Here is a 27808-nt window from a genome sequence, read left to right on the forward strand (position 1 = left end):
AAATACAATGCCGAACAATTCAGACACTTTAAAGACACTGGTAAGTTGTCAGGTTGGCACTCACACATACATTGAAACTAGTGAAATGGGAATGTTATGTCCAAAAAACAACTGAAATGATTTAGAAATGAATAAGGAATGAATGAAGTGAAAGTGAAGCGACCTCAGACAGATATCCCTGTAACATGATGACCATGCTGCCCATCATCATGATGCATATCTATGAAGTCAGTATCCTAAGTATTGAGACAGCTGTTGTTATTCTTTTGTACATTTATGTGTTATGTGTTCTGATGGGGAAACCATACTACTGTGCCAATACTTATGCTATCGACTGCATCCAATGATACAATTCATATTATGCTGTGGATAAGCACGTGCTATGACTCCATAGTGGGCCTTTATTCAAATCACTTTCAGTTTAATGAATGACATAAGTCACTGTCTTTAAGAAAATCACATTTTGGAGTTTTGATGTTGAAGTGATTCATAAATGGTTGATAGTTGATAATAGATGGTTGATGGATGCTGTATGACATAATAGTAGGTGTTAGATAAACACAGTCCTGCTTTATTTGATTATACTAACACTGCCTTGGGGGTGTTTTACTGCTTTAGATTTCTTTTATTTCTAATTTATGAACGTGTATTTTTTTCAAGGGCTGCAGCTGTATTTCTAAATAGCTAGTTTTTGTTCCATGCCTCAGTCTGACTCTGGCTGGTCTTTGACATTTGCATCCTCCCTCTTTGCTCCAGATCTACATCTACGAGTGCACTTGGCTACTCTGCAGTTGTGTGCTGACACTGACACAACCCTGCAGCTCACTCTTGTATCGTCAGCCTACTCCTAATGCATCATTGGATTTGATCTTTTGCTACTTTAGCTTTTTTGAAGCTAAAATTGGTCAGTGGCTCATGAGAGGTAAAAGAAAATCTTACTCTGTGAAGAGTTGATCATTGAAAAGATGTGCAGTGTCCCAGTGTCAACATGACACATGGAAAACTGGAACAAAATTCCTGGGTCTGAAGTGTGGATTCAAGGAGGCAGGATGGAAATGAGGCAAGACTAATGCTTATAATCACCCTCATGATTATAATTGTTAGCTTCTTGTGTGACAATTTAATTACATGTAGCGTGATTGTGTGTTTTTCCTTTCCAACTGACGTTATTTATGGCCTGTCACTTTGAATCAAGAAAAGAGAAAAGTGATTCCATTTTTTAAAACCACGTCTTTTGTAGCTGTGTCCCATGTTGACGAAAACAAAATTAAACTGTTATTTATGTTGCTTCTAAGTGATTATCTGTATCTCGTTTAATTCATGGTGCGCGTCACATCTTTTGCTTGTTCCTCTCGCTCGCCGTATCCTTGCTTTCCGTGTTAAAAAGACAAGTCGCTTCCACCAATCACAGGAGCCATGCAACATTTTCCAGCCAATGGACAGTAGATTGCGCAAAGTAGACTTTCATGTATGGAGCTGCGAGCATTTCCTCGTTAGGAAGAAGGCTACAAAACGTGTTCTCCGATGCGGGAGCGAAACCGAAGCACAGAGGAGCCGCAACACAGCGCTGCATACCGAAGGCGGTAGGAAGTGGAGCGGGCAGCATCAATATGGGGGTAAGTTCTGGAAAACGCATTATTTTTGGTGTAATTCGGGTTATCTGTGAGTGATGTCTGATTGTATCGGGTAATATTTTGAGGGTGGTGCGTTGTGCTGTCGCGATTGGCTACTTCTCTTGACTCGTTGTTTGTTTGTCCACTAATTAACATTTTTGACATAAATTAACCAATGCGGTATAAGGTTGTTTTCAAATTGTGCTGTTATTGGTGGCTTACCGTGTCTTGTATATGTCTAGAGTTATCCAATCACCGTTTACAAATCTTTCATGTTAATGACACTGTTGTAGTCCAATGAATGCCGTGCTGGGTTAACTGCGATTGGTCGAATATACGTTTGTGGGCGGGATATGGTGATGTTTTGTGATGGGATCGAAAATGGCGGCTGTTCGCAGACTGAATTAACTTGATATTGTACAACACTAGCCACATTAACAGTAACCACGCACACCCTTGTGTAGTGTATAAGAAATGCGTGATTTTTAAAAATTTTAATTAGACTTCACTCGGTATGAGTAGGACACCTTACAAAAAACATGAACGGGACACGACTTGGAATGTGGAAGACAAGGAACAAAGCTCGACTATTCAGACAGGCATGATTTCATGATAATGATATTTTAGATAGCGGTGCTTTTCACCTTCACTCAGTGTTGCTAAGAATGGAATTGCCTCTTACATGAGTCGGGTTTCACATGAAGCTTCCCATATCCAGCCAAACCTGTGTGAAGTCAGTGTCAGGATGAGTCAGAGGAGTTTTAGAGCTCCTCAAACTCAACTAAAAGCGCATTGCGATCTCGGTTAGCTCGCCAGGAGACTCATCACTTAGTCACTTTTTGTTGGTCATAGCTTGAGCTAAGTTAGTTGATTAGTAAAGTTGTCTCCGCGAACACACGCCCTCCCGCTGCCTGGTTAGTATCTGGTGGAGCCCTGTGGCACTTCTGATGGCCCCGTCCTCACATTAATACTCCGCATTTGGTTGGACAAAGTTCGGTTTACCAGTGATGATGGATGAAGCCAAGCCTCGGTACAGCAGAAGGCTGGTAAGTTTTAATTGAGTTTGGCCACACGGCTCCTTTTTGCTTTCATAGTTAAAATCACCAGCTAAAGTGGACGCTGTGTCTCAACATTACATGTCTGTACATGTTAGTTAACCATGCTGTGTGAACGAGCACACTGTCCATGAATCTAAGCAGTAACAATACAGTGCAACTTTTCTTTTGATGGGTCAGTCCACCAAGTGATGCTCTTCACTATGTCTGGTACAGGTTGCACTTATTTGATTGAATGTTGTCATATACATCTGGGAAGTACTGACAAAACTGTGATGTAATAATAAAACATTTTCACACATACTTGGATGGTATGAAATACAGTCTACTTGGTCTTAAAATGAACTTGGTAAACCCTTAAGAAATGTAATGCAGGTTTCAGTATTGGATTGCAGTACATTGTTAAGTCTAAAGTCATGTTTTATCCACTGCTGCACTTTGAATGGGTTATCAAGGCGTCACTTCAGACTGCCCCTGACTCAGGACAGACAGGCTGTGACTCTGCAGGCGCAATGAATGTAAGCCATACTTGTTCTCTAACATGCGTTTGGCATTATTTGTCATGATTGTTTGAATTTTGTATTGGTGAGACATGATTTATCTATGTATCATTGCAGGCACTGAAATACACTGGAACACATATGACACCAGTGTAACAACAAAAGACCGTATTAAGATAAGCTCATTGCATGGTGGAGTGCAGGCACTAGTAAAGAGCTAGGTGAGATTATGGATCACCGGGGGGTTGGGGGCTCGGGGCTCAGCCTTGGGATTATCCCTGTGTCACCTGTCATGACTGCGACCCCACCCCCCAAACTCAGTATTCTATCTTTGCCAATTAGTGCTAGTGTTTGAGGGTAATGTTAAGATATTTTTTATGTTTGGATGTTTGAAGGAAAGCACAGTGTAAAATGTAAAAGAAGAGGAGACTGTTGGATGGACCTGATGTGTGCTTTCCATCCATGGTCACTTTTGTCTCCAGTGAGGCCAGGCTTATGGGCTTTTCTCCAATTCTCCTCTTTATGTAGTTGTTGTTGTTATTTAATACTCAGTGAATATTTAGAACTGAATGCTGGCTAAATGTTTTGAGGTAATCCTGGTAAGGATGAATGCCCAGTTAAATCCACCCTGTAATGTCTTCATTTTATAGCTTGTGGTAGCATGTAGACATGCACTGTTATTTTGGGAATAAGAATAGATCTGGTTCTTGTCCTGGTTTGATCGCCTCTTCCTTCAACCATTTGTCCTTTTCCTGTCTTCCATCTGTAACTCTCACAATATTTTCACCTATCCAAGCCTCTTTCCTCCTCCCTAGCGGGCTGGTACTCGGCGACGTTATCATGACGATGGCATCTCAGATGAGGAGATTGATGGAAGAAGGATGTTTGACCTGGAGGAGAAAGTGAACAGTCAGAGGTTCAACTCTGACCGGGTCATTCGCATGGAGGGAAGAGGTAGGCGAGCTCAGAGAGGTTACATTGCTTGTATGATATGCGTCAGTGTCTGTTGCACAGTGTCAGCCAGGAATCTGGAATCATCAGTGAATGATAGAAAAACAAAAATAACATGGATTAAAAGATTTGGAATATTTGTTTGTCACATTGTCTGTGTTTCTTAGACTTTACATATGAGTTTGTCCAGAGAGGTGGCCTAAGGGACCCAATTATCTTTGAAAGGCCTGATGAACTGGGAATCAAGTAGGCATCTTCTTTATTTTCCCTTTCATCCTTCTCTTCCCATCTACATTTCCTTTACTACTTGAATCTTTTTTTTTTATCAAGGCTTTTGTTAACTTGCTTGTTTGCTCCTCTCATATAATTTGACATGTAAACTTATAAAACTTGTACAAGTTAGCATGTAAAATGCCGAGTAACCTCTTGTTGTTCTGTAGGATGCCGGATCCTGACTTCAGTGTCAATGATGTCAAGATGTTTGTTGGTAAGTTTTATTCCTTGAGTTAGATGTTACTATAAGTGTCAAGTTTAGTACTGGAAGCAGCTGTGTGTCCTGTAAACATGTCCCTGAATAAGATATTTTTGTGAGCAGAAAGACTGGAACTAATGATGATTACATTTTCACAGAATGTATAGTGTTATTTCTTGATGAAGAATTCAGTCTATAAAATATTAAAAATGATAGAAATAGCGTATTTTGTCTAACAGTCAATAAGTCCAAGTATTTGATTTACAATGACATGATAATGAATATATCTTCAGCTGATGTTTCATATTTTTGCTTGATAGATTACAAAAGGGTAAATTGATCATCAAAATTGTCTTTGGTCAATCTCTTGCTGAACATGTTTGTTCCACTTAAAAGTAAGTCTAGGCGAATACAGCAAATGATTTATTCTGCCCAACAAGTCCTAATCTTTAACTAAACTACTTGTAACTCCAGTGGAAACTGACCCATGTCTATTTGTCTAATTTAGGAGAGTTCACACTGTTTTTGATGTAATGTCCTTTTTTTTATCTTACATTTACTTTATGTATTAGATCGGTCTTGCATTCCACTATGATCTTGACTGTCAGCTGCTGTTTTTACTGGATTTCTCTGGCATGCTGTGACTAACCATCACCAAAAAACCTCCTAGGTAGCAGACGTATGATTGATGTAATGGACGTGAGCACTCAGAAGGGGACAGAGATGTCCATGGCTCAGTGGACACGTTACTATGAAACCCCCCCCTCTCAGAGAGAGAAGCTCTACAATGTCATTAGTTTGGAGTTCAGTCACACCAAGCTGGAGAACCTGGTCAGGAGACCTGCCACAGTACGTACACACACATTTCATATTTGTGTGTATTGCATGCTACAGTAAATCTGTCTATGCCTGTAATCTAAAACATTTAAAGTGAGAGTTTAATTAATATGTCATTTGTTACCACAGAGAAACTGTAAATGAAACTTCTCTCTGTCTCTCTGCGTCTCTGTGGCTTTGTTTATAGGTAGATCTAATAGACTGGGTGGACAACATGTGGCCTCGTCACTTGAAGGAGAGACAGAGAGACTCAACCAACTCCATCACTGACATGCAATACCCCAAAGTACAGAAGTAAGTTCCCCATGTTTATTTATCTCTTTAGTGAAACCTAGAAAAATATGTGGCTCGTTTCTGAATTCTTTATTGTACTTAATCAATTTCATGTCAAAATATATAAATTCATGGATTTTCATTTGCCTTGATCTTCTAAATGTAAACGTAAGCTGATATTCATGGACTCTGCAGATACTGTCTGATGAGTGTTGAGGGCTGCTACACAGACTTTCACATCGACTTTGGAGGGACTTCTGTGTGGTACCACATTCTGAGAGGAAGCAAGGTGAGGCGAGGGGGGGGCGGGGGTTCAAACAGTGTCTTCTGTTAAAGTCCAATTTAAGATTCACAGATTGCTGGAAGTAAATGCTAAATGGAATGTGCTTGTATAGTGTTTCTCTTGTCTTTATTACCACTCAAAGCGCTGTAACACTACATTTACATTCAGGCGACATGTGTAACATATTCCACTGCTCTCTTATAGACAACTTAAACCATAGCAGTCAATCCTTGGTTACTGGGGGCAGTTTAGAGCGTGACAAGTAAAAGCTTCCTGTGGAATGAAATAAATAACATTTTACAGAATAAAAAATGGAATAAAAGCTAAATGTGCACCAAGTTAGAACAATCCAAGTTTATGGATGAGCTGTTTTTGTGTTAATATTCCAGATTTTCTACACACCAACTGAATGTTGTAGGCTCCCATGACAACATGATGGATTTAGTTTACAGCTGTAACTACATGGCTTCATTTGGTGGTGTTACTAATGAATGGCTCAATAAATTTGCCAACACAACACAAAAAGGACAGCTGATTTAAGCCAAAACTCTGGCTCAGTTCTATTCACAGCATCAGTAATGGTGATCTAACCAGGTTAAAAGAGATCCACCTTCATGGCATTGTAAACACTGTGAAAGCCAGTGTTGTGGGTACTAAAACCTTTTTCTGGACCTCCCTCTCTTTGGTGTGTGGTGTTTCCTCGTTTGTTTTGATGTTTAATCTGGTAAAATCCTCTGTTTTTACCAGACTTGACTTAAGACACTTTGTATGACATGACACTGCTAGCTCTGTTGCAATAGCGCCTGAGGCTAAAAACAAACATCAGCTCACCATGCCTCCACTCACCTCCACACCAGCATGCCACAGCAGTCTGCTTGTCACTGGCCTTGGCACTAAATTGCACGAGGCCTGTCAATCGATCTGTCAAGTGGAGCAGTTTTACGTCCCCTGATTGGCTCTTCTGATCGGTCTGTATATAGACCACCTATGAAAATATTTTGGAAAATTTTCAGCCGATAGTGATTAGTGGCTGATCGGAGCACCCTTATTCTTATGTGTTGTAGAATTTATTATAAATGATTTACTTACTAAACTAAAAGAAACTATCATCATGTTGTAGACTGATGCAGAGCGCGGAGTGTTTTTTGAATTGCAGTTTGTTTTCAGGTGTTCTGGCTGATCCCCCCTACCCCCCAGAACCTGGAGCTGTATGAGAACTGGGTGCTGTCAGGAAAACAGGGAGATGTGTTCCTGGGAGACCGAGCATCTGACTGCCAAAGGATTGAGCTGAAGCAGGGCTCCACTTTCATCATACCCTCAGGTATACATTTAACTCTCACATACACGTTGATGCTGGAGGATTTCTGTGAAGTGACAGAAATAGATTATTAATGTGTGTGTGATACACTCAGGTTGGATTCATGCAGTTTACACCCCTATGGACTCTATGGTGTTTGGAGGAAACTTCCTGCACAGCTTCAACATCCCTATGCAACTGAACATCTGTAATATAGAAGACCGAACACGGGTACATGACACAGCACACTCTCTGATGAGCTGTAAATGAAAGGAAGTAATGAATTTTGTAATGATCAAGTGCCACTTTTATCTTGTCCGCAGGTTCCAGTCAAGTTTCGCTACCCCTTCTATTATGAGATGTGCTGGTATGTGTTGGAGCGCTACGTATTCAGCCTGACTAAGACCTCCTACCTCACACCAGAGTTTCAGAAACACTCTCTTGGCATTGGTATGAACACAGGCAAACAGATGTATGGAGGTAACTTTTTGCATTGAGTATTTGCATATTGAATGTGTAACTCATCCTCTCTGTCAGGTCTGAAGAAGCCATCTGGCTCAGATCTAGGCAGTGAGCAGGTGAAGGAGGAGGAGAGTAGAGGCAGTGATGATGTGGCATCAGACCAGCAGTCAGAGAAGCTTGCAGTTAAAGTTCATCTGACCCCTCTTGAGCTGGAGGGAATGTGGAACCTGTTGGGTAAACTGGAGGCTCTCCCCTCCAACAAGAAGTGTGTCCCAGCGGGGATACACAATGCCCCTGCACTCATTACACACATCAAGGTATGACTGGTGTGTGCATGTGTTATTTTGCTGATGGTCTAATGAAACACTTGTTAACAGCGTTTTTCTGTTCCTCCACTCTTGTCTCTGCTGTCTTGCAGGCACTACTAAAGGAACATGCCAATGACACTCCAAAACTGTCTTACACAGGGAATCCTATTGTCAAGTGGCCAAAGAGAGTAAGCAGTTCCCATTGTTGGACATACAGCAAATCAAGTATTAATAGAGACACTATTATCATAATTAATAAGAATAATGGTTCTGGTGTTTGTAAACCACTATTCAGAATTTAAATTAAGACATGGAAAAATGTTGATTTTTCATTTTTTTGTTTACTTCTCTGCTCCCCCAGCCCTCATGGTACCAACCTCCTCCTCCTCCAACACCTCCTCCTCGTCCTAAATTGGCCTCCACTCCCATCATCCCACGACCACAGAAACCAGCGTCCTCCATGTCTGTGCTGAGACGGCGCAGGGTCAGGTAATAAAGTGCGCGTGTGTGTGTTTGCTGACCTATTACAAATACCAGTTTTGATCATCCATTTGCTGTTATGTTTTCTATTTGTGCAGGTGTAAGCGCTGTGAAGCCTGTATGAGATCAGAGTGTGGGGACTGTAACTTCTGTAGAGATATGAAGAAGTTTGGAGGACCAGGGAAGCTCAAGCAGACCTGCGTGTTACGACAGTGTCTCTCTGTATGGAACTGTTATTTATTGATTGATTTATATGTGTTTGATATGTCTGCTTTGTAACCAATTCACTCCACCTCCTCCCCATCCAGCCGGGCCTTCCTCTGTCTGCAGTGTGTGAGATCTGCAAGGAACCCAATCAGGAGGAAACTGGGGACCCCTCCCTCACTCTGATGGAGTGTTCCAACTGTGCGCAGATAGTTCATCCTGCCTGCCTCACGGTAATCCATTCTCACACACACACACACACACACACACACACACACACACACACTGGTTGTAATCAAAGAGATAAGGAAATACATACACATATTCTGAGAGTTAAATAATCAGCATTTCAGGAGAAGTGGACTGCCCATTAAAAACCCATTACAAAAACTACAAGAACCTCTATGTAAAGAATAAGTTGTACAAAATATTGTATAACTCACTGACACCAATTTATGTGTTTAACAAAATAAAAACCATTAAAACACAAGTTAATAAAAACTTTAAATTTAAGTGACATTACGGAGCAAAGGCCATATACTGAATGAGGCAACTGTTATCAATGTAATTTAATATCTCACTTTATGACAAGGTGGGGTAGCCTATCTGATTCAGCTCAGTTGGTGATGAACTGATTGAGTGTTCACATACAGTTGTGCTCATAAGTTTACATACCCTGGCAGAATTTGTGAAATATTGGCAATTTTTGGGAAAATATGACTGATCATGCAGAAAACTTTTCTTTTATTTAGAGATAGTGGTCAGGTGAAGCCATTTATTATCTGTGTGCCCTGATCAAAAGTTTACATACCGTTGAATGTTTGGCCTGATAATAAAGATAAAGATGTCCAAAGATTTGAAAATGCCAATTAGTAGTGTTCAAACTCTGATAAAGAAGTGGGAAAATGAGTGGTTCCGTTGATACCAAGCCACGGTCAGGTAGACCAACAAAGATTTCAGCCACAACTGCAAGTTAGGGATGCAAAGAAAAACCCACAAGCAACTTCAGCTGAAATACAGGCTTCTCTGCAGAAAAGTGGTGTGGCTGTTTCAAGATGCACAATAAGGAGGGGCTTAACAAAAATGGGCTGCACGGTCGAGTTGCCAGAAAAAAGTTACTGCGCCAACCCCACAAAACAGCCTGCTTACAATATGCACCTAGACGAGCCTCAAAACTTCTGGAACAAAGTCATTTGGAGTGATGAGACTGAAATGTAACTTTATGGTCACAACCATAAACTCTATGTTTGGAGAGCAGTCAACAAGGCCTATGAGGGGAAAGTACACCATCCCTACTGTGAAGCATGGAGGTGGATCTCTGATGTTTTGGGGGGGTGTGAGCTACAAAATTCATGGCAAGATGAATGCAGCATGTTATCAGAAAATATCAGAGGCCAATTGGCATTCATCAGCTGTGCATGGGACGCACTTGGACTTTCCAACATGACAATGACCCAAAACACAAAGCCAAGTCCACCCTTCAGTGGCTACAGCAGAAACAAGTGAAGGTTCTGGAGAGGCCATCAGTCTCCTGACCTCAATATCATTGAGCCACTTTGGGGATATCTCAAATGTGCAGTTCATGTAAGACAGCCCAAGACTTTATGGGACCTGGAGGCTTTTTGCCAAGAAGAATGGGCAGCTTTACCACCTGAGAAAATAAAGGGCCTCATCCACAACTATCACAAAGACGGCAAGCCGTCATTGATGCTAAAGGGGGCAATACACAGTATGAAGAGCTAAGGGTATGCAAACTTTTAATGATTGTGCTATTCTGTGATGCCTTATAGTTGAATGTGAGTCCCAGTGTGAACTTATAAGCACAACTGTATTTAAGCTTTGCAGTAATTGATCATAGCAGCACAACATAATGTTGAAAAACATAAAACATGATTTCTTGCAAGTTGAGAAAAGTAGATCCAAACAGCCCAATCAGTTGCAGTCAGGAGGGGATCTCACCACACGAGCAGAGGAGAGCAGACAATGCTGTTTACACTGAGTTTGAAAGATGTGGGCCTTTTTCCTCAGGCAGGGAAAAAGAGCTGAAGTCCTGACGTCATGTCGAGCCTGCCTCTGCTCCACTAGCTTCAGCTTTATTTATACACCTCTACATCACAAATCGTCATGAAACTCTCCATTTAAATGTGAGAGCTGACTACTAAAGATAAATCTTGAAGTCAACTGAGTGACTATACTTCACCAACTAGTGATGTCACACACACCAGTGATAAGTGACAGAATGGGAGTAAACAATAGGAACAAGAAAAATTAAAGCTACAAGCAGCACTGAAGGGTCCTCGCACATCTGGGAACATCAGGGTGTGTTAGCATCTGCGGTGTTGCTACAGGAGTTTGGTTGACATGAACTGAATTTCCATGCCTGCCACAAACAGCCTGAATGGAACTAACTGAACATCACATGTATCACACGTACATTTCATGTAAATCAGTGTTTTTTTCTCACATCTGGCAGTTGTCAGTAGCTGTTGCTATGACTATGACTCAATATGGACATGTATGTCTTTTAAGCCTTGACTCTTGACTCCAGCATGTGAAATTGGGGAAGGAATTAGTGAATCGGTGATTCTGTCTAGAGAAACAATACACACACAAAACACATGTAATTCACAGAAGAACTGTGGTCAGATATCATAGTATTCATGATTATACAATTTGAAAAGCAACTACAGTTGAGGCCAAAATTATTAGCCCCCCAGGAATTATGGAACATTTTCCTAAAATTCTGCCCAGTGTTTACATCATTGATAAAACTTGATATAATCAAACATTCACCAGTGCTATTTAGTAGCTTTTGGTACATTTTGGAATGTAAACTAAATTTTTAGGCTTGTTTTATATCAAATAAAGTGAAAAATGGGGTGGTCAAAAATATTAGCCCGCATGTGAATTTTTGCTTTGAAAACACACCTAATCAACCAATAAGCTTTCAAACCACATCTGTGCAGTCAATTGGCTTCCTTCAATCAGCATTGAGCTTTACTTAAGGGACTCCAAACAGGGCACTTGAACACATTATTGAGAGGGACTAGTCTTACTCACCATGCCAAAGACAAAGGAAATCAGTCTTGAGCTCAGAAAGAAGATAGTGGAGGCTCATAATGATGGGGAAGGCTATACTGCCATTTCCAAGCACTTTACAGTGTCTAGAACAGCTGTACGTTGCATCATTGCGAAGTACAAGGAGACAAATTCTGTAAGAAACAAACCTGGGTGTGGTCGACAGCTCAAAATTTCAAGAACTCTGGAGAAGAAAATAGTCAGATGTCAGCAAGAAGCCCCGGACATCTGCCAAGATGATTGTTGCTGACCTGGCCTCTTCTGGAGGTGATGTTTCAAGGAACACAGTTGTGAGGGCTCTTCATCGTGGTGGGAAGAACACCGTTCCCACAGTTAAACATGGTGGTGGGAGCATCATGCTGTGGGGCTGTTCTGCAGCCTCAGGCACAGGGAGCCTTGTTCGGGTGCATGGCATCATGAAAAAAGAAAATTATGTTGACATTTTGAGGGATAACATGAAGAAATCTGCTCTTAGTCTAGGCTTAGGTCGTCGCTGGGTCTTCCAACATGACAATGACCCAAAGCATACGTCAAAATTGGTCCAACAGTTCTTAAAGGACACCAAAACCCGCACAGAGCCCAGATCTCAATCAAATTGACTGTCCATGCTTGGAAACCATGCAATTCGGACCAGCTGGAACTATTTGCATTGGAAGAATGGGCCAAAATCCCTCAAGAGACATGTGCCAACCTTGTAAAGAACTACTCTAAGAGGTTGTTGTCAGTTGTGGCTCAGAAAGGGTACACTATTGACTATTAATAATATAATAATTTTGGCATTTTTGCCTTTTCTTGTTTTGACTCATTGCATCAATAAGATAAGATAAGATATTCCTTTATTTATCCCACAATGGGGAAATTTCAAGTCAGCAGCAGTTCTGATTCACACATACAAGATACAGTTCACACATACAGAGAAAGGGAATAAATAATATAAAATATATATATGTTTACATGTACAGTATATACAAAAAATAATGTATGGTGAAAGAATGAGGTGATAGAAAGGCTATTGCACATGGGGGAAAATATAAATATATAAATATATATGAAATATTGCACTTGTTCCTTTTTCTTGGTCTTTGGTCTACTGGGAGCAGATTTGGTTGTAAAGTCTGATGGCAGCAGGGAGGAAGGACCTGCGATGCCTTTCTTTGGAGCATCGTGGGTGACGAAGCCTGTCACTGATGGAGCTTTCCAGGGCTCTTACAGTCTCATGTAGGGGGTGGGAGACATTGTCCATGATTGATGACAGCTTCGCTACCATCCTCCTGTCACCCACCACCTCCACAGGATCGAGGCTACAGTCCAGGACAGAGCTGGCTTTGTCCACCAGTTTGTTCAGTCTCTTCCTCTCTGCTGCCGTGATGCTGCTGCTCCAGCAGACCACACCGTAGAAGATGGCTGATGCCACCACAGAGTCATAGAAAGTCCTCAGGAGGCCCTCCGCCACTCCGAAAGACCTCAGTCTACGCAGCAGGTGGAGTCTGCTTTGGCCTTTCTTGAAGAGTGCCTGAGTATTAACAGTCCAGTCCAGTTTCTTGTTGAGGTGAACACCCAGGTACTTGTAAGAGTCCACAATCTCTATGTCCGTTCCCTGGATGTTCACCGGAGAGGGAGGGTCTTTGTGCCGACGAAAGTCCACTACCAGCTCTTTGGTTTTTCCGGCATTAATCCGGAGGCAGTTCTGCTGGCACCAGTCCACAAAGTTTTTGTTCAGCTCTCTGTACTCCCCCTCGTCTCTGTTGTTGATGAGACCGACGATGGCTGAGTCGTCAGAGAATTTTTGAAGGTGGCAGTTTGTTGTATGGTGTGTGAAGTCTGCTGTGTATAGGGTGAAGAGGAGAGGAGCCAAGACGGTCCCCTGTGGTGCCCCCGTACTGCAGACCACCGTATGAGACACACAGCCTTTTGTCCTCACAAACTGTGGCCTGCTGGTCAGGAAGTCCACTAGGCATGCTGTAAGTTGGTGGCCCACTCCTGCACGGTCCAGTTTGCCCCTCAGGAGTTCTGGCTGAATGGTGTTGAAAGCACTGGAGAAATCATAAAACATGATCCTCACAGTGCTTCCGGATCCCTCCAGGTGAGACAGTGATCTCTGCATGAGGAAGATGACAGCATCCTCGACCCCAATGCTTGGCTGGTACGCAAACTGCAGCGGGTCTGCAGATGAGCTCACTAGGGGGCGCAGGTGGTGGAGGACCAACCTCTCTAGGGTCTTTGACAGGTGAGATGTCAGGGCCACTGGACGGTAGTCGTTGAAGTTACTAGGATGAGATGACTTGGGTACCGGTACCACGCAAGATGTCTTCCACTGCTGTGGCACCTTGTGCAACCTCAGGCTCATGTTGAAGATATGCTCCACGATCCTGCACAGTTGCCTAGAGCAGGATTTGAAGAGCCTGGAGGTGATGCCATCCGGACCTGTTGCCTTCTTGACCTTGAGCCTGGCCAGTTCTCTCTCTACCTGGGCTGTGGAGAGCACCATGCTGGGTGGGGGGGCAGTGAGTGTGTGGGGGGGCTGTGAGGGGGCCACAGGGAGGGGGGTTTGTGGAGTAGATGGTAGGCAGGGGGGTCGTAGAGAAGCAGCAGGTAGGGGGTTTGAAGTGTGAGTCTTTTTCAATAAAATATCCTAATCAAACTTAGTGGAAACAAATAAACTATAAACACTTGTTAATGGTCATTTCCATGGAGAAATCAAGGGTTTTGTATGATTTTACAAAGGGGGGCTAATAATTTTGGCCTCAACCGTATGCAGATTACACTGTGCATTATTGTGCAAAGTGGGCATCAGCAGAATAAAAGCGCCATCTCTGGTCCAGTGACATTACTTTAATCTAGAATAAAGCAAAAACCACCTTTCGTTATCTCTAATGCTGATCAATGAAACTCATATGTTCAATTCAAGTTACATTCATAACTGTAATAATGAACTAAAATGTGCCTATGTGTGAAATATCTTCTGGTTTATAAAATTATTAATATAGGTACCTCAATTTAACAGATATCCTTTTATTGTTGTGGTCTTAATGGCGCCTAGTATTGGTCATGCGTCTTGAGGCTGCAAGGAATGCATGCCACATTCATCCTGAGCAACTCTCTCAGAGGAATCAGCTGGGATTTTAAAATCGCTAGACACCAATTTGCTTGCTCTTAACAGTGTTATGTTGTGTGTATCTATGAGCTCTGACAACCTGGTTGAATGCATTTCCTTCCTCATAAGATATTTTCGAAGCTGCTTTTTAAAAAAAAGTACATGAATACAGCATATTCATATCCATGTTTTATAGCTAGTGGACCTCTTTTTCACTGCCTTTGTTTGTGTTGCTGACATAGACTTGAAGAAGTGGACACAGCTTCCAGGTCTGCATCATGACATGAAACATCTGTTCTTTGGTTGAAAAACATTCAGTCCAATAAGCAGTCCGTGCTTACCTCGGCCCAGACCTTTTAATTCGCTCACTACTCCGAGTTTACTGATATGATTGCATATCAGTCAACTTCTCAATAAGAACCAACATTGTAGTTTGTTTTTACCCTCTTAAAAGCCCGGCAAAACTAATGTGTTGGCATGACTATGACTGAAAACAACGTTGGATTCATGTATTGGTCTCTAGTGATTTGTTAGGGAAATTCAGACCCCCCTCCCCTGCAGAAATCTGTTAGAAGGGAGGCAATGTCAGATTAAATTGGAAATGAGAGTATCTAGTTGGCAATTGTGTCTCTGTTCTGATATGAGCCTACTACTACAGGTCAGAAACCTTTAATCTGTCTCCTCAGACTCCCCCAACTTTATTGAAGCATGGATTATCATGTTATAGTAACTGTACATACTGTTGCACATACTGCATGTGAAGGTCATATTACACAGATACTAGGTGTGAGGTGTGCGCACACTGTCTCACAATCCAAAGACGAGATAGTCAGATATATAGAGTTTTGGTCTAGTTTATTGTTCCTTTTTTACTTATTCCATTATCTTCTTCCGTTCTTTGTCTAATGTTATATCTGCATCTGTCTCTGCAGGTTCAGGGTGAAGGACTGGTGAATAAAGACCTGCCCAGTTGTTGGGAATGTCCAAAGTGTGTCCAAGGGATCGCTGACCCAGAGGTACACAATATCTTATAGAAACAAACACACACACATATTGAATACGCTGCTGCGCACACACTTCTTAGTCTCTTTGCAAACACATGCGCTTTCTCTTGCACGCAATCTGTTAACCAGGCGTTCACACACTTGGTTGCCTTGGCGTCAAAGCTAATGGGTACTGTGTCTCCTGTCTGTTTTTCATTCTTTCTTTTTTTGTGTTGTTCTTTTTGTTGCTTTGTTTTCTGTTTTCTTTTAATCAAATGTAACTCCGTCAGTCATCAGGCAGTGATGAATCCTTGGCTACCGGCCACCAGCAGCACATCCGTACCCACGGCCCCCTGGTCCTCAGGCTGGGCCCCAGGCCCTCTGCTGCCATAGGGGGTCCTGTGGGCTCCCAGCAGAATGGGGAGGTGGTCCGCTGTGGTTTCTTCCCTCCTCCTCCTACTCCTCCTACTCCTACTCCTCCTCCTCTTCCTTGCTGCTCTTCCTCCTCCTCAGCGTCACTTCTATTGGTGGCGGCCCCTCTGCCTTCTCAGCCAATCAGCTCGAGACTGGTGAGAGGTGCCGCCTGCTCTGCGTACATCCACCCGTCTGTTGCGTGCACCCCACTCCGTTTTTTTCTTTCCACCTATTTCAAGAGAACAGACACAACTCTTGATGTAAATTTTACTATGGAGTAGTGTCTCTTCTCTCACATGTTTGCTGTTTTCATTTTTGAGCTGCCTTTATCTCAGATTGCTTTCTGTCAAGTTTTCCCTTCCCCATAGTTTTCTAAATAATTTTTCTCATGGGCCGTCTTTATGGACATTGTGTAGCCTGATTTGAAGAAGTTCAGACAGTAATAGCAAAACAATAACAAACTCGTTTTTTTCCAGACTTTGGACTCAGGTTTGGTTATTGTGTGACTCTGGACACAGCATATGTACTGTAAAGCTTTAGGAATGCACTAATTTGATTTTTCTTTCAGTCCCAATACCAATAGTTGGGCTTTTCGTATCGGCCAAAACCAAGTACCGATTCAATATCAGTGTTTAATTGTTAAGTTGTTTGCCTCACTGTGTGGAATAGACTGGGATCATTCTTTATGTGTAAGGCAACATCAGGCTTGACTCAAACCAATTTTGTAAAACAAAAGTAACGAATAAGCGGATAGATAACTTTACTGAATTGTTATTTATTATCAAATTAATAAATTATTGTGCACCAGCAACTCTCTAAAAAATGTAAAAAAAAAAAAAAAAAACAGGAATTACAATCCTTGTGTAAAACTTTTTAATGCAGCAATAAATTGGTCACAAATTAAGATTCCAGTTTAAGACAATACAACTGCGCCTAATGAGAACAGCATGTAAACATACGATCACAAACAAGTAGTAGTATAAATAAACATCAAAACTTTTGTAAAAGTTTTGTGCAAATTGGAATTTAAACATGAAATATACAGCAGCATAAATATAGAGTTGTGTTAGATAATACTTGCAAATATCTGGCACTTGGTTGTTAGCTACTCCCATGCGGGGTAGCTCCCTCCCTCTTCACGTCTACAGGTGCACTACTGACGCATCACACAGGATGTGCATACAGATGTAAACAGAGAACTGAGAAAAGATCAACCCAAAAATGCAAAATGGGTGTACAACTGTTCAGCCAGATTCAGTCCTGAATATTAGGCTTTTCTCTGACCACAACCAAGTTCCCAAGCAAAAAGTCCAAAGGATCTAATATTTTCTCCATTTTATTTTCTCAAAATTCAACAAAATATGCCACTTTTAATGACTACTGCATTGTTCAACCCCCTGAAAATAACTCCTCATAAGAGAACTCTCAAGCACACGTAATGCAACTAATCAAGGACCTCATTAGTTGCATCAGGTGTGCATCAGCTAAAGGAACGCTGGCTACACTACCTGGATGTGGCAGAAAGAGGAAGCTATCAACAGCTGCCACCAGATTTCTGAGGACGCAGGAGGCCAAAAACCCTCAAGTGACTGCAAAAGACCTGCTGCAAGACTTGGTGGCAGCAGGCACTGAGGTTTCAGTTTCTACAGTAACGTGTATACTAAACGCTGAAGGCCTCCATGACCAAACTCCAAGATATGTTTATCATGACTGACACAAAAGCACAAGACATGTCGGCTCCAATATGCTCTAAACCATATAAATAAGGCACAGAAGTTCCGGGATTCTGTTCTGTGGAGCACTGGAACAAAACTGGAACTTTCAGGTCTTCGGGTTTGAAAGACAAAATGGATTCAATCAAGTATCAGGAGATCCCAGGAGAAAACGTCCTCCGTTACAGGAAGCTGAAGCTTAGGCATCATTGGACCTTCCAAGAGGACAATGATTCCAAGCATATCTCAACGTCTACCAAGGCTTGGCTTCATGAAAAAGTCCTGGAAGATACTAGAGTGGCCGTCACAGTCACCTGACTTGGATCCCATAGAAAATCTCTGGCGGGATTTGGAAAAAGACGGTTGCAGCATGCAAACCCAAGAATATTAGAGAGCTGGAGGTTGTTGTCCATGAGGAATGGGCTAAGATTCCTCATGAACACTGTCAGAACCTGGTGTCTGGCTATGCATCATGTTTGCAGCAGGTCATCACAGCAGGTGCTCTACTAAGTATGCTTATCAAGAGGTTTTGAGTAATTTTGAAACAGCAGCAGTCATTAAAAGCCGGATATTGAAATTTGGAGAAACCACCTGTAATATTAGATGTGCTGAGCTGTTTCACTTGTTCATTGAACACAGCTGTAAGTTTTGCCAGTAAGCTTAATTCGCAATGGGGGTTGAATAATTTAAGTACAACTGTATATTGACTTGTACCATAACCCTATGAACTACACTGGTGCAATATATTGAGGTTAACAGAATATCTTTGATCTTCTAAACACAGATGAAATAGTACTCGTACCCGTTTTCTTTTTTGGTAAATAGTATAAGCATGATCTCTGCAGCAAAGGATACATACATACACATACATGCATACTACACCTTGTTATTTGATGCTCTCTCCAACCTTAACTTCTTCAGTTCTGTGTAAACCTTCCCTTAATGAGTCTCGTTATAATAAATATTATTTTAACTTATCTTCAGGAGACTTGTGTGGTGTCTCATGATGCCCTCAGAGGCTTTTCCACTCTGACAGCAATGAAAATATTGGAAACAGTTTGATTGTGGGATTTGGATTACTTTCAAAATTCAAAGCCTAACTGTCACAAGTAGAATCTCAGCAGATAAATTTCTGAAGTCTGATATTCGTCCCCTTCTTTCAGCAATCTAAAGGAGACAGAGGTGAAGGCCTACCAGTGGTGAGCGTTTATTGTGTTTCTAAGATGTCAAACTTATGTTTTTACATTTCTAATCTAAGGTTTCTGATAACTTCCTTTTGTGTGTGTGTTTGAATTACTTTATAATTCTGTTCATTATCTTTCATTATTATCTTTCTTCCTTTTCCTTCAGAAGCGGAAATCTTCCTCGCTACTGGATGCCCGTATGGCAAAGATTTACCGACAACAGAGACACAGTCATGATGGAGACGACTCTGCAAGTGATGATGATGATGAAGGTTTGTGTTAAAAGATGAATATGAAGCATCGTTTCACTGCCTACTATCTGCCAGTGACAATACTATTGTTATTGTAATGTTATTTTGTTAATTAAAAAACAAGAAAAGATGGTTCAATTAGACAGATTAAATTAGTTTGACATTAAGAACTCTTTTTTTTTTGGTGAACACTTTACTCTGACCTGATTATCTCTCCATCTCCTCAGCCACTGAGAGAAGAAAGATGGCGCTCCATGCCCGAGGGGGGAGCCATTCTTCTAGGAGGGGGTTTTGTGCCAATAGGAGAGGCCTGCTGAGAGGAGGCTCAGCCCACAGAGGAAGCAGAAGAGGGTTCATGGTTCCCAGCTCCTCATCTGTCCTCAAACTAAAGCGAGGGATTGGCATCAGGGAGGGTGGGCGTAGGGGGCGAGGGGTGAGGCTGCGGGGAGGCTCCAGGATGCAGCGAAGAGGAGATGAGTCTGAGGAGTCGGATGATGACGAGAACGACGATGAAGAAGAGGAGGACGAGGAAGAAGACGACAGTGAAGATGGAGGCAAAGAACAACGGCATCATCGACGTAGGAAGAGGCACAGGACTGGCGATGATGAGGATGAAGACGAGGACAGTGAGGGGGAGGAGTTTGACCCTGAAGAGGAGGAGATGGACATGCTGGAAGATGAGGAGGAGGAGGAGGATGATGATGAGGAGGAGGAGGAAGAGGTAGAAGAGGAGGAAGGGCGCTGGGATTCAGACCCAGAGCCCCCAGTTCTACTGGTGTCTGATCTTAATGATGACCTGCTGAGTGGCTCATACCTGACCGTCACTCTACAGCGCCCCCACAAGGCCAAGAGACAGTCTGGTAAGACTTCAAATCCCATCAGTTACACTGTAAATAAAACTATTGGGCTACGTGGGCTAAGCAGAAGTGTTGCCTCTGCTCAGGATCCATCGTTCCAAAGCTAGAAGCAGCCATGGGTCCGAGGACAGCTTCAGTGGGTGCTGGTGGTCAGCAGAGCTTCATACAGAGAAAGACTGCTCTGGCCAAACCTTCACGACTCAAGAGTACTGACATCACAGCTGACAGCGGAACCCCAAGAGGACCTGGCAGGTAGATCACATCATTGCTTTCACTCTGATACTGTGCTAGTACTGCTGACATAAAATATCTGAAATTAAGTTGACTCACCATCATAACAACATAACAACTTTAACCTTAAAACACCCCAAAGTTCGTCTTGCAGGCTCCTATCATAAAAACCCGCCCTTGTGAGAATGGATACTAATCAATGTCCCAATGTTGTCATGTTGTTGCTATTGGCTCATACATTAAGTTACCAAACTTAAGTTGAACCATGTTTTTAATCCAGTTCACTACCTTTTCTTTTTTTGTTATATCTTGTGAAACCAATACTCTCAACCATGGAAGAGGAAATGGGAGACTTTATAGGAGACCCACTGCGTGTTTTAGTAGTTTTTCTCGTCCAACACACCTATTTCAAATTAAAGGGTTGTTGCTTGATGACGAGCTGACAATTTGAGTCAGTTGCGTTTGTTTCGTTGGTTTGTATAGAGTGAAAGTTTGAGTTCAGGCGAGCCCCAGTTCATCTAGAATGCACCAACTGAGTTCACAAAAGAAGTGATCCCACCATTTTGAAATGGAGTCCCAACACTCCCCTGCATCTTTACATGCCAAGTCATTGCTTTAATTCTACATTATGTTGTGTGAAGAACCTTTTAACTTTCTGTTCCATAAATGCTCAGATTGAGACACAGGTACATGTGACCTGTAATCATTTGTTTCATGCCAAACTTTACTGAACAACAACCAACTCTGTCATGGTTATTACATGTTTATCATATTTTTCATTCCACAATTCCACAATTCTAAGCCAATGTTAGAATGTTATGACACAAAGAGAAAGGAGATCATTTAAAGACAGTCCTTTGCTGCTTCATTTAATCTGACTGCATTACACAAACTGGGTTTTAACAAATGGCTGACCTGTCCTGTAATATTCACTACAGCATTATTTGACATCACCTATTTGTCCCACATTTTCTATAGACAAAAAAAACAACACCACTGAGTGTAAAACTTTCTTCATATTCTGGAAGTTTGGTTGAATTTTGTCTCTTCCATTCAGCTTTTCTAATTAGATCATTCACATAAAAATGCTTGGATGGAAACTTGATCAATATTGGTTTTGTATATCACATTAATCTAAGAAAATAAAATCAAGTTTCTATCTTATGTAAATATGTGAGATAAATATGCATGTGACATCATTAACCCAAACACTATTGGATGTTTTTGACCATCCGATGTAGGCCACGTCTGCGGGGGAATCATGGCGACAGAGGCACTAAAGAACGCTCTACGTCTTCTTCAGAGGAAGAGGAAGCAGCTGCTCCTGTTGTACCCTCCCCCCTGTCTCCCCCATCCCTACTGTCTCTTCCGTCCTTTAAGGACGTGGGCAATGAGAGAGGAGGGGAGAAGGAGGTCTGGGTGTCTGTGTTCAGATACTTGAACAGGGCCGAGCTGCTGGCCTGCATGGCTGTCTGTAAGGCCTGGTACAAGTGGTACGTCCTGCTCCTTAACACACAGCATGTGTTTAAGTCTCTGAACTGACCTCAGTTGGTGAACAAACCAATCATGTCATCGTCCTGTTCAGGAGTTGTGACAAGCGTCTGTGGAGCCATGTGGACATGAGTCGCTGCAGCCCGCTGACGAACCAGACCCTGGCAGGCATTATCAAACGCCAACCAGCCTCTCTTGACCTGTCTTGGACCCCCCTGGCCAAGAGACAGCTCAACTGTCTGCTCACCAGACTCCCAGGTACAAACGCATCCAAATACATACACACATACAGATCCTTCTAATGCTACAGGTGTCATTACAGCAGCCCCCCCCCACTCACTGTATGTGTTTCCAGGTCTGAGGGAGTTGAGGGTGACTGGTCTGTCCTGGTCCTGTCTGTCAGCGATGGTCTCTCCCACCCTGCCCTTCCTGAGGGTGCTGGACCTGCGCTGGTGTGAAGGCATTAGAGACGCCCAAATTAAAGAGCTCATAAGCCCGCCTGGTTAGTAGCAACAGAAATGAGCCCAAAGCTCAGATACTTTATATGTGGGGGTTTGTTGTGTTGGCGACGTGGCCCATACTTTTCTGTGAGTGTCCTGTGCTGTCTGCTCAGCAGGTCGATGTGTTCTGTGATATTCTGGTCACTTAACCTGGTGAAGTCTTGTCCATATGAATCTCTCTGGAATCACACAAAAATGTTGCTCATGTTTTGTTCATCTTTCCGCTTTTATCCTACATTCTTCAAACAGCTGAAGTTTTATCTTGATTATGACATTAATGATTGTTTCCTTGCATCTCTGTAACCCCAGACAGTTAGTAGTTCTTACTGACGCTCTTTCCTTTACTCTGGTGACTCTCAGACACCTGAAGGCAGCAGTATATGGTCCACCTGCAGTTTTAACTAACCAACTGGCCTGATGACACTGTCAAGACTCAACATATTCACCAGTTAAAATATTCATAACTAACAAGTTTGATACTTCGGTTACATCGGTCTGATGCTCATTGTTCATAATTTAATAGTGAATACTGAAATCATAGATCAGTTAAAACTCTAATAACTCCCTCAGAACCGTCTGTTCCTGCCGGTCTTCAGCTGATAGATCATTACCACATTTTTAAAAGCTGGGTTGGGCAGAAATCTGAGAAAGGAAAAACAAAAAGTTGCAGTTCTACACTCTATACTAAACCTCTCCCACCAGATGCTCACAGCCTTCATACACAAAGGAAAATGCTTAAGCCGTTACACTGCAAGGAGAACTGGACATAACTTTCATTGAACTGCATCTATACAAATGGATGGACCTGTAAAGCTAGCAGTTAGCACTCATCGCCTGCTTCTGTGGTAAAACTGCAAGATAACAAAGGACTGCAACACATTTAGACACACTATATTGCCAAAAGTATTCACTCACCCATCCAAATAATTGAAATCAGGTGTTCCAATCACTTCCATGGCCACAGGTGTATAAAATCAAGCACCAAGGCATGCAGACTGTTTCTACAAACATTTGTGAAAGAATGGGTCGCTCTGAGGAGCACAGTGAATTCCAGCGTGGTACTGTGGTAGGATGCCACCTGTGCAACAAGTCCACTTGTGAAATTTCCTCGCTCCTAAATATTCCACAGTCAACTGTCAGTGGTATTATAACAAAGTGGAAGCGATTGGGAACAACAGCAACTCAGCCACGAAGTGGTAGGCCACGTAAAATGACGGAGCGGGGTCAGCGGATGCTGAGGCCCACAGTGCGCAGAGGTCGCCAATTTCCTGCAGAGTCAATCGCTACAGACCTCCAAACTTCATGTGGCCTTCAGATTAGCTCAAGAACAGTGCGTAGAGAGCTTCATGGAATGGGTTTCCATGGCCGAGCAGCTGCATCCAAGCCATACATCACCAAGTGCAATGCAAAGCGTCGGATGCAGTGGTGTAAAGCACGCCGCCACTGGACTCTAGAGCAGTGGAGACGCGTTCTCTGGAGTGACGAATCGCGCTTCACCATCTGGCGATTTGATGGACGAGTCTGGGTTTGGCGGTTGCCAGGAGAACGGTACTTGTCTGACTGCATTGTGCCAAGTGTAAAGTTTGGTGGAGGTGGGATTATGGTGTGGGGTTGTTTTTCGGGAGCTGGGCTTGGCCCCTTAGTTCCAGTGAAAGGAACTCTGAATGCTTCAGCATACCAAGACATTTTGGACAATTCCATGCTCCCAACTTTGTGGGAACAGTTTGGGGATGACCCCTTCCTGTTCCAACATGAGCAAGGTCCATAAAGACATGGATGAGAGAGTTTGGTGTGGATGAACTTGACTGGCCTGCACAGAGTCCTGACCCTCAACCCGATAGAACACCTTTGGGATGAATTAGAGTGGAGACTGAGAACCAGGCCTTCTTGTCTGACATCAGTGTGTGACCTCACAAATGCACTTCTGGAGGAATGGTCAAAAATTCCCATAAACACACTCCTAAACCTTGTGGAAAGCCTTGCCAGAAGAGTTGAAGCTGTTATAGCTGCAAAGGGTGGACCAACGTCATATTAAACCCTATGGATTAAGAATGGGATGTCACTTAAATTCATATGCGAGTCAAGGCAGGTGAGCCAATACTTTTGGCAATATAGTGTACTACAGGAAAATGAGTGAAATTGAATAGTTGTAGCCACATGCTTTTGGCTAATGCTACAGTTCACAGAAGGCAAAACTACAACATTCAGCATGGCCACTCTTCGCCTGCTTTTAATGGTAAATCAATATGCACAGCCTCTTAGTATATTATGATAGGTGGTGTCATTGATATATTATCTAACAACTGATATTGCTGACATTGACTAATGTTTTATTGCATTTACGATCTGCCTCTCACTCTTTTCATCCGCCTGCTTTCCAGTGTTGGCAGTTGTTGCCAACATTAACATGAAATGGCAACTTTTCATGTAGGATTTCCTGCCATTGAGTCGGCCTCTCACCATATCTGAGGGGTCTGAAGGGCGCATCTGCGTTTGTTGAGCAGACAAAAGCAGTGTGCTCTCTTTGAAAGGATCTGTGATTGGCCAAAGTCTCCTGTCACAGACCAGATTCTCTAAAGCCTGAAAAAAGAGCCAAGAGGAGGTGCAGAAGTTTAGAATCATGAAATGCTGAAAGGTTATAATGGAATTTTTGCATGTAAAAGAGATTAATGTAACTGAATTACAACTGAATAATCCTCACAAACATGCATACAATATACAATAACATGAAAAAGCTTGACTAACTTCTCATTTTATTTCTGGCATTATGGTATTTCATGGCAGGTGGTTATTGTACAGATCCCTGTGATGACATATCGCTACTATGCACAGAAAACAAAATGTTCTTCACGATTCAGTCCGTCCATTGTGACAGGCAGAGCTCAGAGTTTAAAGGCAATCTACAATGTTTGATGTAATCTTTCTTATTTCACTACATATCAAAGTGCTCCAGGTGAGCCTGTGCCATGCTACCCTGTGCCATGCTGCTGTTCTTATTCAAATGAATCTCCATATTGACCTTTCTTCCATCTGTGTGTCTCTGTAGGTTCCGAGTCATCTCGCAGCAGACTGAAAAACATGATGACACTGCGTCTGTCCGGTCTGGATGTCTGTGAGTCCACACTGAGGCTGCTGCAGCGCCACATGCCTCAGCTGGAGAGGCTGGATTTAGCACACTGCAAGGACATAACGGATTCGTCCATCGCCCTGCTTGCAGCAGCCGGGACTCATACCCGCAACAACCTCACTGAACTCACACTAGCAGGTGGGTGCTTCATCACATCCATGTGGCTGTGTCTTAAACTGCTTCTCCTCTTCCAGTTGATGCTGGCTTTTCTGATGCATGGCTCACCTTGCCAGGTTTACATGTTGTTGTCAAATCACGTTCTATTAGTGTTAACTGCTGATTGAATGAGTTATGGGGCAGCATGGCGGTGCTGCTAGCACTGTCACCTCCCTGCAAAATGGTTCCAGGTTCAAACCTGGGGTCTTTCTGTGTGGAGTTTGCATGTTCTCCCCGTGCTTGCGTGGGTTTTCTACAAGTACTCCAGCTTCCTCCCACAGTCCAAAGACAAGCAGGTTAGATTAATTGGTCATTCTAAATTGCCCTTAAGTGTGAGTGTGAGCGTGTCTATGTATCAGAGACTGCAATTGACCAGTAAAGGGCCTCTCACCAGTCAGCTGGGATTGGCTCCAGCCCTCCACCTGCGACCCTGAAGAATTAGCAGTATAGACAATGGATGGATGAATCAGTTACGTACTTAGTAAAAATAACAACCCCATGTCATATTGTATGTTCCACAAGTACAAAGTGAATAAAGTAATGTATTCAGTCAGGAAAAATACAGTTTCTAAGGTTAGTTATGAGTTAGAATCAGTCAAAGTTGTAGTCCAGATCGAGTCCAATTCTTGTATTACCACAGCAGCCAATTTAGATTTTGGATGAAGGCAGGTTCTATCGTTTGTCTCTGTCCAGGTTGTAGTGAGCTGACAGATGGCTGTCTGTCCTACCTGAAGCGTTTCTCCTCTCTGACTCTGCTGGATCTCAGAGGCTGCAAGAGGATCAGCAGACGAGCCTGTGATGCCTTCATCTCTGACCTGTCTCATATTGCCCTCTACTGTATGATGGAGGAGAAGCTCATCCAGCGGATGGACTAACAAAGGCCGCTTATTACAGCACACACTTTCAAATGGTGTTAGCTGTCAGGAACATTAAACCTGACCAATTGGCTCCACTGTCTACTGATACAACATGTCAGCCAAGAGCTCTCTGGAGTCGTGGGAAGGTGTTTTCTCCCAGTGTTGATGGAGCATTTCTCAGACAGATCAAATCACAGTGTGACGTTTCATATGTTCACATTTTCATCATATCATTGCTTCCATTATAACAGGATGGATGAGGCCCTGTTTGGAAGAGAAGTTACATTTTCCCATATTTTTATTTCCAAAAACAAAATATTTGTTGATGAAACTTGTTGAAGATTGTGAGAGAGAGATCAAGGTCAAGATGAGAACATTGTACTTGTAGATTTTTTTTCTGTAACAGTGTCAAAACCTAATAAAACATGAATTGTTTAACTTTATATGGTATGTTCATTAAGTACATTTACCACATACATGTTTAGTAGAACATACAGCGTGGTCCCTATTCATCTGTAATTTCACCTTAAAGCTGTCATCACAGTCTGTCAGTGGCTTGATCTGCTATCATTCATATGTGGGGGTGGGGGAATTGCCATATGGCAACAATTTCACCAATTAAATCTTTTTTTTTTCTTTCTAAATTGTATCAAACAAAACTAAAGAAACTTATTGGTAAAATATATAACCCAATATTTTCAGTGAAATTAATAGAATAATTATATTCAAAAACTCAAATTGCTGCCTAAAAGTTACCATTCTGCTGTAACTACACTGTAGCAGTGTATCTGCCTCCTGTAAAGTGTAGACAAGATTTTCTCTATACAGAAACTCCTGTTTAACCTGACTGGACTTACTGAATAGAAATGTACACTAAAGTGGACCAACATGTAGTTTTGGTGGGATATCACCCAAATCTTGTTAAAACTGTTAACTTTTAAAACTCCAATGATGTATTAACAATCCATGTTAGTTTAAAAAGTTTGAATTTCAATGTTTTTCCTTTTTAGATGTAATCTCATTGTGTCAGAGCAGCTTTGTGCTACAGGAGGCAACCGAATGTTTTACATGAAATGTTTTCATGAAAAAATGAAAACGAAAGTTAACTAACCCTTGATTATTATTAGGATTATCAATA

The 27808-nt window shown here is 42.3% G+C and overlaps 1 protein-coding gene across 2 annotated transcripts; it reads left to right on the plus strand.

Moving 5' to 3' along the window:
• The first annotated feature begins 1481 nt into the window (after positions 1-1481).
• Positions 1482-27113, plus strand: kdm2aa (lysine (K)-specific demethylase 2Aa). Of its 2 annotated transcripts, none has more exons than XM_070856367.1 (26): positions 1482-1616; positions 3984-4122; positions 4287-4365; positions 4560-4606; positions 5262-5440; positions 5616-5722; positions 5897-5990; positions 7152-7305; positions 7397-7512; positions 7605-7731; positions 7819-8060; positions 8162-8239; positions 8413-8540; positions 8630-8753; positions 8840-8968; positions 15840-15923; positions 16181-16459; positions 19180-19215; positions 19367-19472; positions 19679-20311; positions 20395-20560; positions 21781-22032; positions 22125-22288; positions 22386-22532; positions 25577-25795; positions 26507-27113. In XM_070856367.1, the coding sequence occupies exons 1-26, from the start codon at positions 1611-1613 to the stop codon at positions 26686-26688; spliced, it is 4017 nt and encodes a 1338-aa protein (XP_070712468.1). In that variant the 5' UTR covers positions 1482-1610; the 3' UTR covers positions 26689-27113. The 2 variants fall into 2 exon arrangements, with proteins under 2 accessions (XP_070712468.1, XP_070712469.1); XM_070856368.1 differs by lacking the exon at positions 1482-1616 and adding an exon at positions 3148-3186.
• The last annotated feature ends 695 nt before the right edge of the window (positions 27114-27808 follow it).

This window comes from Pempheris klunzingeri, chromosome 3, assembly GCF_042242105.1.
Source record: "Pempheris klunzingeri isolate RE-2024b chromosome 3, fPemKlu1.hap1, whole genome shotgun sequence".
Classification (NCBI taxonomy): domain Eukaryota; kingdom Metazoa; phylum Chordata; class Actinopteri; order Acropomatiformes; family Pempheridae; genus Pempheris; species Pempheris klunzingeri.